Here is a 17,225-nt window from a genome sequence, read left to right on the forward strand (position 1 = left end):
TTGTACTTTCTGCCCTCGCACTTTTTTTTTTTTGCCAGTCCTGGGGCTTGAGCTCAGGGCCTGAGCACTGTCCCTGGGCTTTCCTCAGGGCTTTCCTCAGGGCTAGAGCGCTACCACTTGAGCCACAGCTTTTTTCCTCGGTACCACTTCCCGCTTTTTTCTGTGTATGTGGTACAGAAGAATCGAACCCTGGTCTTTGTGCACGCTAATAAGCAAGCACTCTACCACTAGGCCAAACTCCCAGCCCCAGGAGATGGTCCTTCCTGTGCTGGACACCTGTGTCCAAGGCCAGCCAGGGTTGGTGGCAAGTGGCCGGAGTCTGTGGGCTTACAGACCACAGATGCGGGCATCTTGGAGCCATCTCTCACCCCAGGGAGTTCATGGAACATATTGAGTCAGGAAGACACAGGACTGCACAAAGGGGCCTTACTGACTTTGCATTTGAAAAGAACACAAAACCCTCTTTTTCAAAAGTACTGAGGTTGGAAAGGGGAGTGGAGGGCCTGTGCCAGGACAGGGTGGAGCTGCCAAGGACACACGGCAGTGGCCAGGCCCCCTCTGGCGGGCAGGTGTGGGAAGAGGAGTGGAGGAGCTGCGCTTGCTTTCCAGGAGAGGTGGCCTGGGGCTCGACCGGCCCGGCCGGGCTCAAGCAGTCCTGGGCAGTGCCTGGAGGGAGCTGGCCTTCTGAGCCACAGTCTGGGCACAGGACAGGGCACCACCACTGTCACCTGGCATCCACAAAGGGCTCTGTGAACATGTAGCAGCCTATCCTGAACCTAGGCACAGAGAAGACGTGGCCTCCACGTGTGGGCCTCCTCAGCCACTTGACTTTCCGCCCGGGGTCCATGACATGGGCTCCCCTGGTGTGCTCTTCCTTCCAGATGGCGGTGGCTGCCCTCACGTCCGAGTCTGCTGGTGGCCCTTCCTCTCCCACCACGTCTGCCCCAGCACTATCTCATGGGCTGCTGCAGAGGCCACGGAAAGCCCTGGCTGCCCTCTTCTATCTCCTTGAACCCCAATCCTGAGTGTACCATAGGGCGCCTGCACCCCCACCCTGAGTGTATCCCACCCTCAAGTGTACCACAGGGCGGCATGCACTGACCCCAAGTGCACCCCAACTGAGCCCTCCTGACCCCAGCTGCCCCAGGCTCCTGCCATGGAGGGGGGGAGGGCTGTCACACCCTGCCTCAATGGCCTCAATCTCAGAGGGGCTAGGACCCTGGGCAGGCACAGCACCGCAGGGCCAGCATGAGGTGGCGCCAGCAGAGGTATAATGTGTCCGTCGCTGACTTGCCCACCAGGCAGGCCCTGGCCTCGTAGAGGTTTAGGGCTTCTTGGGCTGGGCCATCTCAGACCCTGCACGGCAGGGCCCAGGGTGGGGCCTGCTTCAGGAAGTGCGTCAGCTAGCCGGGGGCTCGGCCTCACCTGTGCCCACAGTAACCTGAGTGAACGCGCCACTCAAATGTTTATGAGTCAAACTCATTTATGACCACATGTACACCTATATGCTGAACGTGTACACGTATACTTCTGTATCTGTAACTAGCTATACCACTAGCAGTGATAGATGAGTAACTACTATTACCACAAAACAAATAGGCTCTAGCCCTGCCTGGGTATGCTGATATTCGAACAACTCTTCTTCAAATGAATGACATAAGCCAGGTGCAGTGGCTCATGCCTGTAATTCTAGCCACTCGGGAGGCTGAGATCTGAGGATTGCAGTTCACAGCCACCCCAAGCACTAAAGTCCAAGCACTAAAGTCTGTGAGACTCATCTCTAATTAACCACCAGAAAACCAGAAGTGGCACTGTGGCTCAAGGGGTAGGGCAGTAGCCTTGAGCTGAAGAGCTCAGGGACAGCACCCAGGCCTGAGTTCAATTCCATGACCGACAAAAAATAAAAATATGTGAAGGAAATATGCCCAGACTTAATTATGATGTTTTCCCTTATAAATTCCCGCAAAAACTATGGTCTCAGATTCCATGAGAGGGACTGGAAATGTGGCCTGGTGGTAGAGTACTTGACTAGCATGCATGAAGCCCTGGGTTTAATTCCTCAATACCTTATACACAGAAAAAGCCAGACGTGGTGCTGTGACTCAAGTGGTAGAGCACTAGCCTTGAGCAAAAAGAAGCTCAGGGATAGTGCTCAGGCCCTGAGTTCAAGACCCAGGACTGGCAAAAAATAATCCATGAGAATATGCATTGAGCCGAAGAAAGCAAGGGTTGCAAACTGCAGAGTCTCCTGCATGGAGGGACACAGAGCCAGGCACAGGCTCATAGTGGTCTCTGCTTCTTGCAGTGCGTGCCAGCAGATGAGGACTACTTCCTAGTGAAGGAGCTCCTCGAGACAGAACGAACGCACCTGAAGGATTTGGAAGTCATTACCGTGGTAGGAAGCCAGTGCTTGATTTACACCCCAACACACACAAGCCCATTCTAAGAAACGCCTCTTGCCGTGCGGGAACTCTTACGTGTAAATCTTAAATAGATCTGCCTCGAGGCACAAGGGATAAGGTGGGATGCAATATGAGGTCCAACTTTTGGCAAAACTGTACAGCTGAAAATGTGTCCATTTGAAAGTTTTGACCTGAACAATGAGCTTTGGTTGAAAATTGAGTGGTCACCGAGGAGGACAGCTGGCCGCCACCCCGGGGCGAGGTGCGAGGGCCGTGCCGCTGTCCTGCTTGCTCCTCCACAGTGGTTCCGCAGTGCCCTGGCCCAGGAAGACGCCATGCCGGCAGCCCTCGCGACCCTGCTCTTCTCCAGCATGGACCCTGTCTACGAGTTCCACAGAGGCTTCCTCCACGAGCTGGAACAGAGGCTGGCGCTCTGGTAACCACGCTGGCCCTCGAGCCTCCCACTCCTGACGACCCTCACATGGCGGCTCTGCATCCCAGGCCCCCACTGCATATAATAGTGGCTCCTTACCCTGGACCCCTACAGTGACAGCCTGAGGTCGGGTCCCCCTCACGGGGTCCCCCAACCTCATCATCACCCCTACTTTTAGGAGCTTCAGCTTCAGAAACTAATTCAGAAGCATTATTTCACTCCAGCATAGGTAGAGTAGGATCTGCATTTATATGATATATATATAATTTATTGCTTGGTGCTAGTTCTGGGGCTCAAACTCAGGAATCTGGGCACTGTCCCTGCACTCTTCTGCTCAAAGCTAGTTCTCAGTCACTTGAGCCATAGCTCTACTTCAGACACCATCTTTGGATCCCTAACCTCTAGCTAGGGTGACGGGTGTGAGCCACCAGCACCCAGCTTCATTCCAGTATATTTTAAAATCATATAGCAAAGGTTAGAAAGATAGCAATAAACTTTATCCATCATGCTGCAGAAAAGAAAAGGAGGTAAAAGAAGGTGAAATAGTCTGGGCACGATGGCTCACGCCTGTCATCCTAGCTACTCAGGAGGCTGAGGTCTGAGGATCGAGGTTCAAAGCCAGTCAAGGCACCAAAGTCCATGAGACTCTTTTTTTTTTTTTTTTTAATTGTAATTAGTAAAAGGGTTACATGATATTTGCCAGATAGAAGGTGCATTAATTCACGTACATTGATACCCTTTCACATGTCAGTCCATGAGACTCTTATCTCCAATTAACCACCAGAAAAACCACAAGTGATGCTGTGGCTCAAAGTTGGCAGAGTGCTAACCTGAAGCTGGAGAGCTCAGGGACAGCGCCCAGGCCCAGAGTTCAAGCCCATGACCAACGGAAAAAAAAGAAGAAAGTAAAATAGGTGGAACATGATGGTGCCACAGGTAATCCCGGCTACTCAAGAGAGATCACAGCTTAACGCCAGCCTTGGCAGAACTTAGCATAACCCTCCGCTCCATCAATAAGCTGTGCAGAGCTGTCTACTCCTGTCATTCTAGTTACATGGGGACCTCAAGTAGGAGGATCCTAATCCAAACTAGTCCCCAGAAAAATCATTATATCCTGAAAAAGAAAGGAAACAAAAGGCAGATGTGTGGCTGACGTGGTGGGGTACAGGCCTGGCAAAGCAGAGACCCTGCATTCCAGCTTCACTACTGACACACATAAAACAGTTAATCTGCTCCTTTGATGTGGCCACCATCTTTTTAAGAAAACAGAAAGACACATAACAGTTTGTAACAAAAACCCCTCTCCCTCATAGTATGTCGTTGTTCATATGCAACAGCTTATGCGTGTGCTCCCAGCAGGCCGGCAATGGAAGCCTGAGGATGGAGCTCACAGCTAGCCTGCACTACAGAGCAGGGCATTGCTTCAAGCCCAGTTGACTGCAATGAGCAGCTCTTCATGCCCCATCCAGCCCGGATGCTTTTATGTGGGTTTTGTTTGTTTTGAACTTGGGGCCTGAGTGCTATCCCATAGCTCTTTTGCTCAAGGTGAGCATTCTGTCACTTGGAGCTACAGCTCTACTTCTAGTTTTCTTCCCTCCCCCCACCCCCAGTCCTGGGACTTGAATCAGGGCATGGGCACTGTCCCTGAGCTCTTCAGCTCAAGGCTAGCACCAGTTTGAGCTACAGCGCCACTTCCAGTTTTCTGGTGGCTAATTGGAGATAAGAGCCTCTGAGACTTTACTACCTGGGCTGACTTTGAACCACGATCCTCAGATCTTAGCTACCTGAGTAACTAGGATTACAGGTGTGAGCTACCAGTGCCAGCTTTGATGGGTTTTAACCTCTTTGTTCCTGTCTTTCAGGGAAGGGCCCACCAGTGCCCATATGAAAGATGATCTCCAACGCATTGGGGACATCCTGCTCAGAAACATGCATCAGCTAAAGGTAGGACGGACTTGTGTGGTGATCTTGGGCCTAGCTCCAAGGTGACACACAAAACATACTGTCCTCACATTGTTCTGTTGTCCTTAGAAAGGCATTTCCCCCATGCGGCAGAAAGCACAGTGCAGAACAAGGCCCCTAAGGAGAGAACTTTCAAAATGGGGGGGTCTCATATCAGATGTTCCTCAAAACAGATTTCCCCTCAAAATTTTTAAAAATTTTGTATTTATTTATTTTTACTGGCTGTGGGCTTGAACTGTGGGCCTGGGCGCTGTCCCTGAGCTCTTCAGCTCCAGGTTAGCGCTCTACCCCTTGAGGCACAGCTCCACTTTGGGTTTTCTGATGGTTTAATTGGAGATAAGAGTCTCATAGACTTTTGTGCCCAGGCTGGCTTTGTACCATGATCCTCAGATCTCAGCCTCCTGAGTGGCTAGGATTGCAGGCATGAGCCACCAGCACCCTGCTCAAAATTCATTTTTAAAAAATTTTGGGGGTGCTTGGAGTTTGGCCTAGTGGTAGAGTGCTTGCCTAGCATGCATGGAGACCCATAGAAAAGCCAGAGTGGTGCTATGGCTCAAGTAGCAGAGCGCTAGCCTTGAGGAAAAAGCTCAACGATAGTGTTCAAGCCTTGAGTTCAAGCCCCTGGACTGACTGGCAAAAAAAAAAAAAAAAAATGCCAGTCCTGGTCTTGAGCTCAGGACCTGAGCACTGTCCTTGGGTTTTCTCAAGGTGAGAGCTCTGCCACTTGAGCCTCAGTACCACTTCTGCTTTTTCTATGTATGTGGTACTGAGAAATCAAGCCTGGGTCTTCGTGCATGCTAGGCAAGCACTCTACCACTAGGCCACATTCCTGGCCAAAATTTATTTTACTAGAGCAGTATTTCCCATCAGTATAGCATTCCCTTTAAGATAGTAGTACCTCAGCGGGGCCAGGAGTGTGACCTAGTGGTAAGACTGCTTGCGTAGCATGCAGGAAACCCTGGGTTCGATTCCTTGATACCACATACATAGAAAAAGCCAGAAGTGGTGCTGTGGCTCAAGTGGTAGAGCACCAGCTTTGAGAAAAGCCCAAGGATGCCCAGGCCCCGAGTTCAAGTGCCAGGACAAGGAAGAAAAAGCAAGCAAGCAAGCCAGCAAGAAAGAAAGAAAGAAGCAGGCATTAAGGAAAGAAAGAAAAGAAAAGCTCATATTTCAGAAAAATAGTTCTGTTCAAAACAGAATTTCTTTTTTTTTTTTGCCAGTCTTGGGCTTACGTCAGGGCCTGAGCACTGTCCTTGGATTTTTCCCAAGGCTCTACCACTTGAGCCTCAGCACCACTTCTGGCTTTTTCTAAGTATGTGGTACCAAGGAATTGAACCCAGGTCTTCATGCATGCTAGGCAAGCATTCTACCACTAGGCCAAACTTGCGGCCCCTCAAAACAGAATTTCTTTTTTTTTTTATTTTTTTTTTTTTTGCCAGTCCTGGGCTTGAGCTCAGGGCCTGAGCACTGTCCTTGGACTTTCTCAAGGCTAGCGCTCTACCACTTGAGCCTCAGCACCACTTCCGGCTTTTTTCTATGTATGTGGTACCGAGGAATCGAACCCAGGTCTTCATGCATGCTAGGCAAGCACTTTAACCACTAGGCCAAACTCCCGGCCAAAAACAGAATTTCTTAAAATGAATTTCTTCTTAGACTAAAACTCTCCAGAGAGGAAGCCCCTAAGCTGCTTTTTCCTCAGAATACCATTTTTTTCAAAATGTCTTGAAACGTCTTTCTTCCTTAGTAAGATTCCCTTCAAAACAGGGGTCCCTTGAATAGAATTCCCCTCAGAACAGCATTTTCTGGAACAAAATTCTTCTTAGAGCCCTCCAGCCCTGTTACTTCCAGGCAGAAAACTGTCCTCAGAAGAGACTTCCCCTCAGAGTAGCTTTCCAAGAGTTCCCTAAAGGGGGCTCCCCGCAGGGCAGAAGCACTAAACCAGTATTCTCAGAACTCTCTCCACATTTCTCCTCTGAGTGGCACAGCTTTCTGAACAGAATTGCCTTGCGGAAAGCACTCCCCAGAGCTGCATCCCCCGGAATGCGTGTCCTAACAACGGGCTCCAGACAGACAGCCTTCCCCACATAGACAGCTTCTGCCAGAGCAGTGGTCCCCTCAGAACAAGATTCCCCACAACCGTCTTCCTCTAAATAGAGTATTCACCACAGAACAGCAGCACAAAGTTATGCTCAGAACAAAATCCCTTAAAATAGTATGCCTAAGCCAGCCTGTCATCCTAGTTACTTAGGAAGCTGATATCTGAAGATCGAAGTTCAAAGCCAGCCTGGACACGAGAGTCTGTGAGCCTTTTTTTTTTTGTCAGTCATGAGGCTTGAACTCTGGGGCTGGATGCTGGCCCTGAGCTCTTCAGCTCAAGGCTAGCACTCTACCATTTCAAGCCACAGTGCTACCACAGTGCTACTTCCAGTTTTCTGGTGGTTAATTGGGGATAAGAGTCTTACAGACTTAATCAGCGCTCCTCAGATTTCAGTCCCCTGGGTAGCTAGGGTTACAGGTGTGAATCACGGGCACCCAGCTTTTGTGTGAGGTTTTTATTTCCAATGGTTCACCAAAATGTCAAAAGTGGACTGTGGCTTAAGTGGTAGAGCACTAGCCTTGAACAAAAAAGCTCCAGGACTGAATTCAAGCCCCAGAACCCACACACATATACATGCGTGTGCGCGCGTGCGCACGCGCACGCGCACACACACACACACACACACACACACACACACGTATTCCCCTCTGACAGGGTTTCTTTTTCTTTTCTTTTCTTTTTTTGTGGACCATGGGGCTTGAACTCGGCCTGGGCGCTGTCCCTGAGCTCTTCAGCTCAAGATCAGCGCCCTACCTTGAGCCAAGTCCCACTTCCCATTTTCTAGAGGATAATTGGAGATGAGAGTCTCAGGTCCTTTGTGCCCTGGCTGGTTTTGAATCTTGATCCTCAGATCTCAGCCTCCTGAGCTGACAGTTATACAGAATTTCCCTCAAAATAGGGTGCCACCACTGCAGTGAGGAGAAAAGGTTTCTCCTCACAATTGTTCCACAGAACACATCTTTCCCCGGAAGAGCATTCCTTCACCCACAGTTCCCGAACACACGGTTCCCCTGCGGCCTGGGACTCCGAGGACAGGGTGGCTCCTTATAACTGAGTGGCCCCCAAAGAGTACCCCTGTCTCTTCACGACACTCCTCTCAAGCCTCAGGCTCCCCCAGACAGGATTCCCCACGACAGGCTCCCCAGACAGGATTCCCCACGACAGGCTCCCCAGACAGGATTCCCCACGACAGGCTCCCCCAGACAGGATTCCCCACGACAGGCTCCCCCGACAGGATTCCCCACGACAGGCTCCCCAGACAGGATTCCCCACGACAGGCTCCCCAGACAGGATTCCCCACGACAGGCTGTCCAGACAGGATTCCCCACGACAGGCTCCCCAGACAGGATTCCCCACGACAGGCGGCCACTCTCCCCGTGAAGCACCACCCTCACGTCGAGTCTCCTCACAGCAGTGCTTTCTGGACACTAGGATAGAATTTTCCAGACTGTGGTTTTCTAGAGCAGAATTCTCAGAACAGGGCTCCGGTCAGGGTGTCATAGAGAGCTGCACTCCCCTGGAACAGTGCTCTCCCTCCAGCTAGTGTGGGTGGGCCGGCTCAGCGCTCGCAGGCTGTGTGGGCGCATGGTTCAGGATCTTCTTGCATGCGAAGGGCTCTATGAAGAGAATACACCAGGGAGCTCCCCAGTGGAGCGTTGTCTGACAGCCTGGTGAACGCCACGGAAGAGCCACTGCTTTTCAGCAGAGGCCCCACGCGCACTCGGTACGTTGGCCAGGCTGCTCAGCATTCCAACCGCAGCGGTCGGGGTCCTGGGAGGCACTTGTACCTTGGCTCCCCTGAGCCACGTGCTGCCCAGGCCTCCACCCCAGCTTCCACACAGCCAGGCACCAGACCCGGAGCTCCCGAGACCCACGGTGGCCCTGTCCTGTCTTTGGATGGTGCCTGCCTGAAGGGATTTGCCCTTTACAGAGCCTTCTTGACTGCCCGGCACTTGTCTTTCTGAATGAGTCATTACAAGGCTCAGCTTGTACCGGAAGCCCTGTCCTAATCCAGAATAGAAATACACACAAATCTGTTTACTCCATCCCGCCATACCACATACATTATTTTTAACATGTGTGAAACATGGATTCCGTAGCAAAGCCTTGAACTAGCGTAGCCTAATATCCACGTGTGTGCTTTGACGCGTCATTGCACGCTGGCTCCCTCTCCGGCGATGTGCTGTGACTACATTCCTCCCTTCTCAAGTACACTTCAAGATCAGACAGCGCTTGCAGGAGGTGTGTGTAATCCCTGCCCACTACCTGTTTACTGAGTCCCACGAGGCAAGCTAGACTCTTAACGTGTCTTCATTTACAAGAAGCGAGGGGGCCTTGCGGCTGGAATCGGGACGAACTCCAAGACAAGTTCCATGGAGGTGGTTAGGCTCTGTTCTACCCGGTCAGGATCTCAGCACCCCGGGCACTGCGCAGGCCCACAGGCCACTTCGCACTGACCCCACCCGTCTCTGCCAAAATGCCTGTCCTGCTTCCCCAGGCTTTCACCAGCTATTTCCAAAGACACGACGAAGTCCTGGTGGAGCTGGAAAAGGCCTCCAAGCGCTGCCACAAGCTGGAGGCTGTGTACAGAGAGTTTGAGCTCCAGAAGGTCTGCTACCTGCCCCTCAACTCGTTCCTGCTGAAGCCAGTTCAGCGGCTGATGCAGTACCGCCTGCTGCTCAGTCGGCTGTGCGCTCACCACCCACCCGGGCACCGAGACCTTGCCGACTGCCGTGGTGAGTGTGGTGCCCTGCACTGCGCCCTCTGCCTGAGGGCTGGGGACTGGGGACTTATGGCGGCTTGTCTTGCCCTAAAGGCTGAGCCTCTGCAACTGGGCCATGCAGGTGCTTCCTTCTGCCACAGGCAGAACCAGCCTCTGGCCCTCCCTCCCATCTGGCAGAGAGGACCAGGTCCTACCCCACCACGGCCTCTTCTGCCCCACCATCCTTGAGCAAGGACTTTCTCGGCCCTAATGCCAACAACATGTAGAGCACTAGAATCGCCCCATGCAGTCCCAGACGGAGGCATAGGCCAGGGTCGCCTGCTGCCACCAGTCCCGACCCCCTCCCCCGCAGCCACCCATGCCTGGGTGAATATGTCTCCCAGAGGGACCTTGGGATATCAGTCCTGGAAGCCTTGGGGTAAGGGATCTGTGAGATGTTTCTGAAAACATAAATGGACTTTGTCCACTTTGATTTATGTTAAAGGAAAATAGTTGACCCTTTTAATCTGCAAATACGACTTCTAGTGGTAGCATAAATTTAGTGCAGAAAGTCACCGTCTATAAGTGATGTCACGAAAGGGCCAGGAGGGCAGCCCCGCTGCGCATTCCCTGAAAACCGGAGGAGCAGTTTCAGCAAGGTAGCACGGCTGCATTTGGGCAGGCGGCAGAGCCAGGATGGGGTGGCCAAGCAGCTGTCCCAGGGCGGCCTGCTCAGGTCGCCGCTCTTGGCATCAGACTTTTGAGTTTTGTCACAGTGCTGAATTTCCTGACTGTGTACCTCTTATATTTGCTCAACTGTAAGATGAGCACTCACTCCTCTGTTCTGGAGGAAATTGCCCAGAAAGGTGCTAAGGATCACGTACAGAGCCTGCCCTTCTCCAAACCAGCTATTGGCTGATTCACGATACACTAACGACTGGAGCTGTGCTTTGAGGGATTGCCCGAGGCCACAAGCCTGTCCTGCCAGGAGTCTGAATAAAATGTGGCAAGTAAAACCACCCACTGTGCTAGCCTTGAGCAAGAGAAGGCAAGGACAGGGCCCAGGCCCCAGAGTTCAAGCTCCAGGACCACACACACACACACACCCCAACTCCCCAAGATAAACACCCTTTAAAGCCTCCGCCTGTGCACAGTGAGGGCGGAGGTGCGAGGGCTGGACTGCGGGCTTCTCCACACAGACGCCCTCGCAGCCGTCACAGAGGTGAGCACTGAGCTCCAACCCAGCCTCACCCGCATGGAGCACCTGCAGAAGCTGACGGAGCTGCAACGGGACCTGGCGGGCGTAGACAACCTCATTGCTCCCGGAAGGGTGAGTGACTACACTGGGCAGAGGCTTCGAGCTGACCACTTCATGTTTTATGTGACTTTATTCACCTAGCATAACCTCTCCACACACACCTGTTTACTCTGGGGGTTTGGCCTCTGGGCCTCACACTTTCTAGGCTGGCACTTTACCTGTGTCACACCTCCAATCCTACTTTTTTGCTGGTTGTTCTGGAAGAGGATCTAGCAAACTTTTGTGTCCAGCTGGTCCTTAAAGTTCTCAGATCTTGGCCTCCTGAACAGCTAAGGTCACAGCTGCCCATGGCAATGGCAAGATGGCTGGATCCGGTTGAGCTGGTCTCCTACCCTGGCTCTCCCAGCCCCTGGGGGCCACAGACCCACCTGGTCTTGTGGAGCTGGCCTATCCTGGGCATTTCATTAAAATGGGTTGCAGTGTGGATCTTGGGTCTGGCAGCACGGTGTGTCAGCCCGGGCACGACCTCAGTTCTTTTTGTGGCTTCTATATGTGCCCATCCATCACATAGTCGCTGGTGTTCATCCACGCATGTGCGAGGAACACTTGCGTTTCCCCCTGAGAATGGTGTGAGGGCTGCCGCCGTAGACACTGGTGTGTGAGTTTTGTATTTCATGTCTCTGGCTGGTCCCCTTTTACACACCCTCACAGGGGGTGCTCTTATCTTGGTGATACGTTTGCCTAATGGCTAAGGATGTCAAACTTTTTTTTTTTTTTTGCCAGTCTTGGGGCTGGAACTCGGGGCCTGAGCACTGTCCTTGGGCTTTCTCAAGGCTGGAGCTCTACCACTTGAGCCAAAGCACCATTTCTGGCCGTTTCTAAGTATGTGATACTAAGGAATCGAACCCAGGTCTTTGTGCATGCTAAGAAAGCACTCTACCACTAGGCCACACACCCAGCCCCCAAACTTCTTTTTAAAACGTTGTTCTCAGCCATTTGTATGCCTTCTTTGAAAAAAAAAAAGTCTACTTAGACCCTTTATTGCCTCTTCTTTTATCAGAATACATGAAGAACTCTTAAAATTGAACAGTAATAAAAAAAAATCACAACAGTAAAAACATATCCCATTGAGTTTTAAGAGTTGTCTACCTAATGCTTGCCTGGCATGCACAAAGACTCGGGTTTGATTCCTCAGTATCACATAGATAGAAAAGCTGCAAGTGGTGCTGTGGCTCAAGTGGTAAAGCACTAGCCTTGAGAAAGTCCAAAGACAGTGCTCAGGCCCTGAGTTCAGTTCCCAGGACTGGCAAAAAAAAAAAGTTCTCTACCTATCTTGAACTATTCTAGAATATGACCAAGTTGGTACACTTCTGTAGTCCCAGAAGGCAGGAGAATGTGTTCAAGGCAACCTGGGCCACCAAACAAGACCTTGCTTCAAAAACCAGGAGAAGCAGGCACTGGTGGTTCATGTCGGTAATCTTAGCTATTCAGGAGGCTGGGATCTGAGGATCCTTCTTGGAAGCCAGCCTTGGCAAGAAAGTCTGTGAAACTCTTATTGCCAATAGGCCACCAAAAAGCTGGAACTAGAGCTGTTGCTCAAGAGGTAAGGCACTAACTAGCCTTGCCCAAAAAAACTCAGGGACAACACCCAGGCCCTGAAGTCAAGCCCCAGAATGTGCGTGCACACACACACACACACACACACACACACACACACACACACACACACACGCACATGCACACGCATGCGCACACATACCACACACGCGCATACACACACACACACGCAGGCATACCACACACTCATGCGCGCGCGTGTGCACACACACACACACACACACACACTCACACACACACACAAGGGCTGGTACAGTCGTTCATGCATGTAACCCCAATAGAGATTAGCAGGATGATAATTCCATGCTTGCCCAGGGAATGGGGAGGGAGTGAGACTCTACCTGAAAAACAACTGTAGCCAAAAAGGTGGGTGTGGCTTAAGTGATAGCACACCTTTTATTCAAACACAAGAGTGAGGGAGGGAACCAGGTAGACTCCAGTGTCTGTAACCCCAGCTCCTCAGAAGTCTGAGACTTAGAGGACTGAGGAGGTTTCAAGACAGCTTGGGCAGAAAAGTCTTGGAGATTCCATCTCCATTTTACCAGCCAAATGCCAAGCCGGAGGTGTGGCTCATGTGAGAGGATTAGCCCTGAGCAAAGAAGCCAAATGAAGGAAAAGCCAATCCTGGCAAAATTAATCAAAAACTTGAAAGGGCAACAGAATATTATTTGCAAATATTGTGAGTTGTCCTGTCATTTTTTGAGTGCATCTCTTACGTTACTAATTTTTATGATGTCCTGATTGTCCGTAGTGGTTTGTGCCATAGGCTTCACAGCCAAGAAGCCATTGCCTAGTCCATGTGTGAAGCTTCCTCTAGTTCTGAGGTGTGATGTCAGCTCCTTCACTTAGACATTCATGGTGTCCTGTGTGGCATCCACTTCCGTTTTTTTTTGCACAAAGATGCTTAGTTGCTCCAACACCTTTGTGACCTGTCTTGTTATCTTTTCCCCACTTTTTCTTTTTAAAATTTTGTGCTGGGGAAGTGGCACTGTGGCTCAAGTGGTAAAGCAATAGCCTTGAGCTGAAGAGCTCAGGTACTGTACGCAGGCCCCACGACAGATAAAAGCAATCAAAAAAATTTTACAGGGCCAGGAGTTTGGTCTAGTGGTAGAGTGCTTGCCTAGCATGCATGAAGACCAAGGTTCAATTCCTTGGTAACATATACACAGAAAAAGCCAGAAGTGATGCTGTGGCTCAAATGATAGAGCTCTAACCTTGAGACAGTCCAAAGACAGTGCTCAGGCCCTTAGTTCAAGCCCCCAGACTGACCAAGAAATGTGCTGGCATTGAGGCTTGAGCTAGGGGTTTTGCACTCTTGCTTGACTCTTTTGCTTAAGGTTGGCACTCTGGTGCTGCCCTGGTATTGGCATTGCCTGCGGCTGGCTAGCAGCTACCACCTCAGTCCAGCCTGGCCTATGTTTCAGGAGTTCATCCGAGAGGGCTGCCTCCACAAGCTCACCAAGAAGGGCCTGCAGCAAAGGATGTTCTTTCTGGTAGGTCTCCCCCTTCCAGAATGGGGCCACTCCTGGAGGAAGCTGGGGTGCTAGCAGCCAGCCAGCAGCCTGGGCACTGGGGCAGCCTGGGAGTTACAGGGGAGCCAAGTGGGCCCCAGAGAGGTAGAAGGACCTGTCTGACTCTGAGTTCTGGGCCAGTGGAAGGGCAAGCGGCAGAGAAGGAGGAGAAACAATCCTGGGTCACAGGGATGTCTGCTGGCCCAGGGGTTACCAGGAGCCTGTCCCTTCTCCCCTGGCCTGTACTATGTAGGTGATAAGCTGACCACACCACACCAGCCAGAACTCCTTACTGCCTCCTGCTGGCGTGCAGCTGGGCTGACAGGGGCTGTGGCACCACTGCCAGCTAGTTCACTTGGCTCCTTCCTTAGCTAAAAAGAATGGAGTCATAAAGTAAGTCTTTTTCTGCTAAAAACCTCCAGCGGGATACACGTACACCCGATAATCACATAATAGCCACCTAGAATCCAGGAGTGCCTAAGTGTCAAGAGGTAGAAACGTTGTCCCTTGTTTTCACAATTCCCTCAGCTCTCAGATGTGCTGCTGTACACAAGCAGAGGTGTCACAGGGACTGGCCACTTCCGGATTCGGGGCCTCCTTCCACTCCGAGGCATGCTGGTGAGTGCTTCAGTCTCTCCAGGCATGGCCTGGTCGCTCTGGTTGGCAAATCCTCACAGTGGCAGATTGAAACTTCAGGTACATGATGCTAAAAACACCTGCTGGGCTGAGCGCTGGTGGTTCAGACCTGCAATCCTTGCCACTCAGGAGGCGGAGATCTAAGACTGTGGTAGGAAGCCAGCGTGGGCAGGGAAGTCCATGAGACTTCCATCTCCAAATTACCACCCAAAAGCCAGAAGTGGAATTGTGGCTCAAGTAGAGAGCACTTAGCCTTGAGCAAGAGCTCAGAGACAGCCCCAGGCCCTGTGTTCAAGCCTCATGACCAAAGAAAAAGAAAAGAAAACAAAATAACCTGTGGGGTTTTTCCTGTTCACCTGACACTCGGCTGCCCTGCTTGGCAGGAGATGGCCTTCCGGCTTCCATGCTGGGCCGTGGACTCCAGGATGAGCCTTCTCCTCTCCTGGTTCACAGTGGGTCTTGGCAGCCAGATCCCTCTACACACCACCTGTTGCGACACTTTCAGGTCCAGTGGGTCTTTGGGGCTCTTTCACCCAGGATTGTGACTCTGTCCCCTGGCGGTCACAGGCTCTGCTGGATGCAGGGCTGTCTGCAGCCTGGGGCTACTTTGGCCTCTGTCCACACCATGCCTCTGGGAGGGTCACTAGCCTGGAAATGCAGCCATTCTTCCCCTCAGGTGACTCAGTCTTGGCTTTGGGGTCAGTGATCTTTCTAGCCAATCTGGAGGCTCATGTTGCCTTTGCCTTTGTGCAACTGTGGGGACATGGGGCTGTAGAGTGAACACACGCGGTGTGTCCATCAGAATATGCCCTGATCCACGGCCATCTCCTGTCTCACCACCCCTGTGCCAGCCACACTCCTCCCTCTGCCCCCGCGCCAGGCCGCAGCCCCCACAGAGCGCGTGCAGGCTGCGCCTTGGGTTCTGGGTTTGGTTTGAATGGCCTAATCTGCCACCAACGGAGCAGACTTCACTGCTTCCAAGTTTACATTAAAAGTACACTTTACTGTAACACTAGCTGCTCTGGAGGCTGAAATCAGAGGACGGCAGATCCCAGCTAGTCCAGGCAAGAAAGTCTGTGATACTCTTGTCTCCTATTAACCACCGAAGAGCTGTAAGTGGTGCCATGGTTCTAGCGTTAGGTCCCTGGCCTTTAGCACCCAGCACCAGGCCCTGAGTTCAAGCCCCAGGACTGGGACACACACACAAATGCACTTTATTCCCGAGCACAGGGGGCTCACACCTGTAACCCTAGTTACATTGGAGGCTGAGATCTGAGCGTTGCAGTTCAGAGCTAGTCCACGTAGGAAAGTCCATGAGACTCTTATCTCCAATAAACTACTCAGAAAAGCTGGAAGAGGCACTGTGAATCAAGTGGTACTTGCCTTGAGCAAAACCAGCAGAGAGACAGCCCCAGGACTGGCACAATAATAACAAATAAGCATGTGTACACTGTACCACAGAAGGTAAAAATGCATGCTGACTACTGTGCAGAGCCTCCGGGCATCCCACGTGCAGACTTGTCACTGCAGTCGTCTCCTCCACTGGGTGCCATGTGGCTACACGTTCTCACTCCATTTGCCATATGCATCTCTGTGTGGCATCTCTGCTGCACTAGAGGTAAGTGGCGATGAGTGGAGGACTAGACACTGGCTACCCGAAGCTGGACGTGACACTAGCTTTCCAAGACTGTCAACTGAGCCTTTGCCTCCCCCGGGTCCTCAAGTCCACCTCACCACCACCACAAGGGACACCACACCTCCATGTCCTCAGGTCCACCTCTCTACTGCCACACAGGACAGTCAGCTAGACACTCACCTGGTAGCACCAGCCAGGCGTCCACTACTGGGTCTGAGTGTGGTGGATCCTGGGGAGCGTTGCTTGTCAGTCGTGTTCCCTCGTCCCGCGTGGATAGGCAACAAGGCTGAGCTGGTCCCCTGGCACAGGGTATCGAGTCTGTCACTAGACCTCTTGAGCCTCAGCTTTTCGGCAGGTTTGTAACACCTTTACAAGTAAAACTAGTAGCCATCTCATACGGGTTTCAAATTCTTTTTCCAGGGAATAACTTTTTTCTTTCTTTCTTTTATTGTGAGTCATGGGGCTTGAACTTGGCCTGGGCCCTGTCCCTGAGCTCTTCAGCTCAAGGCCACCACCTTACCCTTGAGCCAAGCCCCCCTCCCCCCCTTTTTTTTCTAGAGGTTAATCATAGAGAAGAGTCTCAGGTCCTTTTGTGCCTGTGCTGATGGTGAACCTTGATCCTCCAATCTCAGCCTCCTGAGTAGCTAGGATGACAGGCGTGAGCCACTGCGCCCGGCATAAGTGCATTCTTAATCAGCAATCTGGGACTGTCTCAGTGGCGCTGCTTGTGCTGTGGAATGGTATCTGGCCCTTGAGGGAGAACTGCTTGTGCAAGGAGGGTGGGTATCTGCTGTGGCCACACCTTCTCCAGGGCTTCCGCCCAGGGTCACAACACCCCTCCCCAGGGAGCCCCATGGCACCTCTCTGGGGCTTCATTTTTCTCAGTGAATCACCTAGAATTTGACAGATGTTATTAGATGGCTATGGGAGACATTTCTTTTACTGAGTCTATTCTCTCACTGCCCTCAAAG

At 51.8% G+C, this 17,225-nt stretch overlaps 1 protein-coding gene across 1 annotated transcript in view; it reads left to right on the forward strand.

The window, feature by feature from the left end:
* Window positions 1-17,225, forward strand: part of Farp2 (FERM, ARH/RhoGEF and pleckstrin domain protein 2) — a 104,799-nt gene that overhangs the window by 83,113 nt on the left and 4,461 nt on the right. The window contains exons 17-23 of the mRNA XM_090355195.1: window positions 2,306-2,395; window positions 2,705-2,838; window positions 4,698-4,779; window positions 9,393-9,630; window positions 10,796-10,926; window positions 13,896-13,964; window positions 14,511-14,600. Coding sequence (XP_090211321.1) covers window positions 2,306-2,395; window positions 2,705-2,838; window positions 4,698-4,779; window positions 9,393-9,630; window positions 10,796-10,926; window positions 13,896-13,964; window positions 14,511-14,600 — 834 coding nt within the window. The remainder of the gene's footprint in view (window positions 1-2,305; window positions 2,396-2,704; window positions 2,839-4,697; window positions 4,780-9,392; window positions 9,631-10,795; window positions 10,927-13,895; window positions 13,965-14,510; window positions 14,601-17,225) is intronic.

Source organism: Megascapheus bottae, chromosome 21, assembly GCF_031878675.1.
Source record: "Megascapheus bottae isolate mThoBot1 chromosome 21, mThoBot2.hap1, whole genome shotgun sequence".
Lineage (NCBI taxonomy): Eukaryota > Metazoa > Chordata > Mammalia > Rodentia > Geomyidae > Megascapheus > Megascapheus bottae.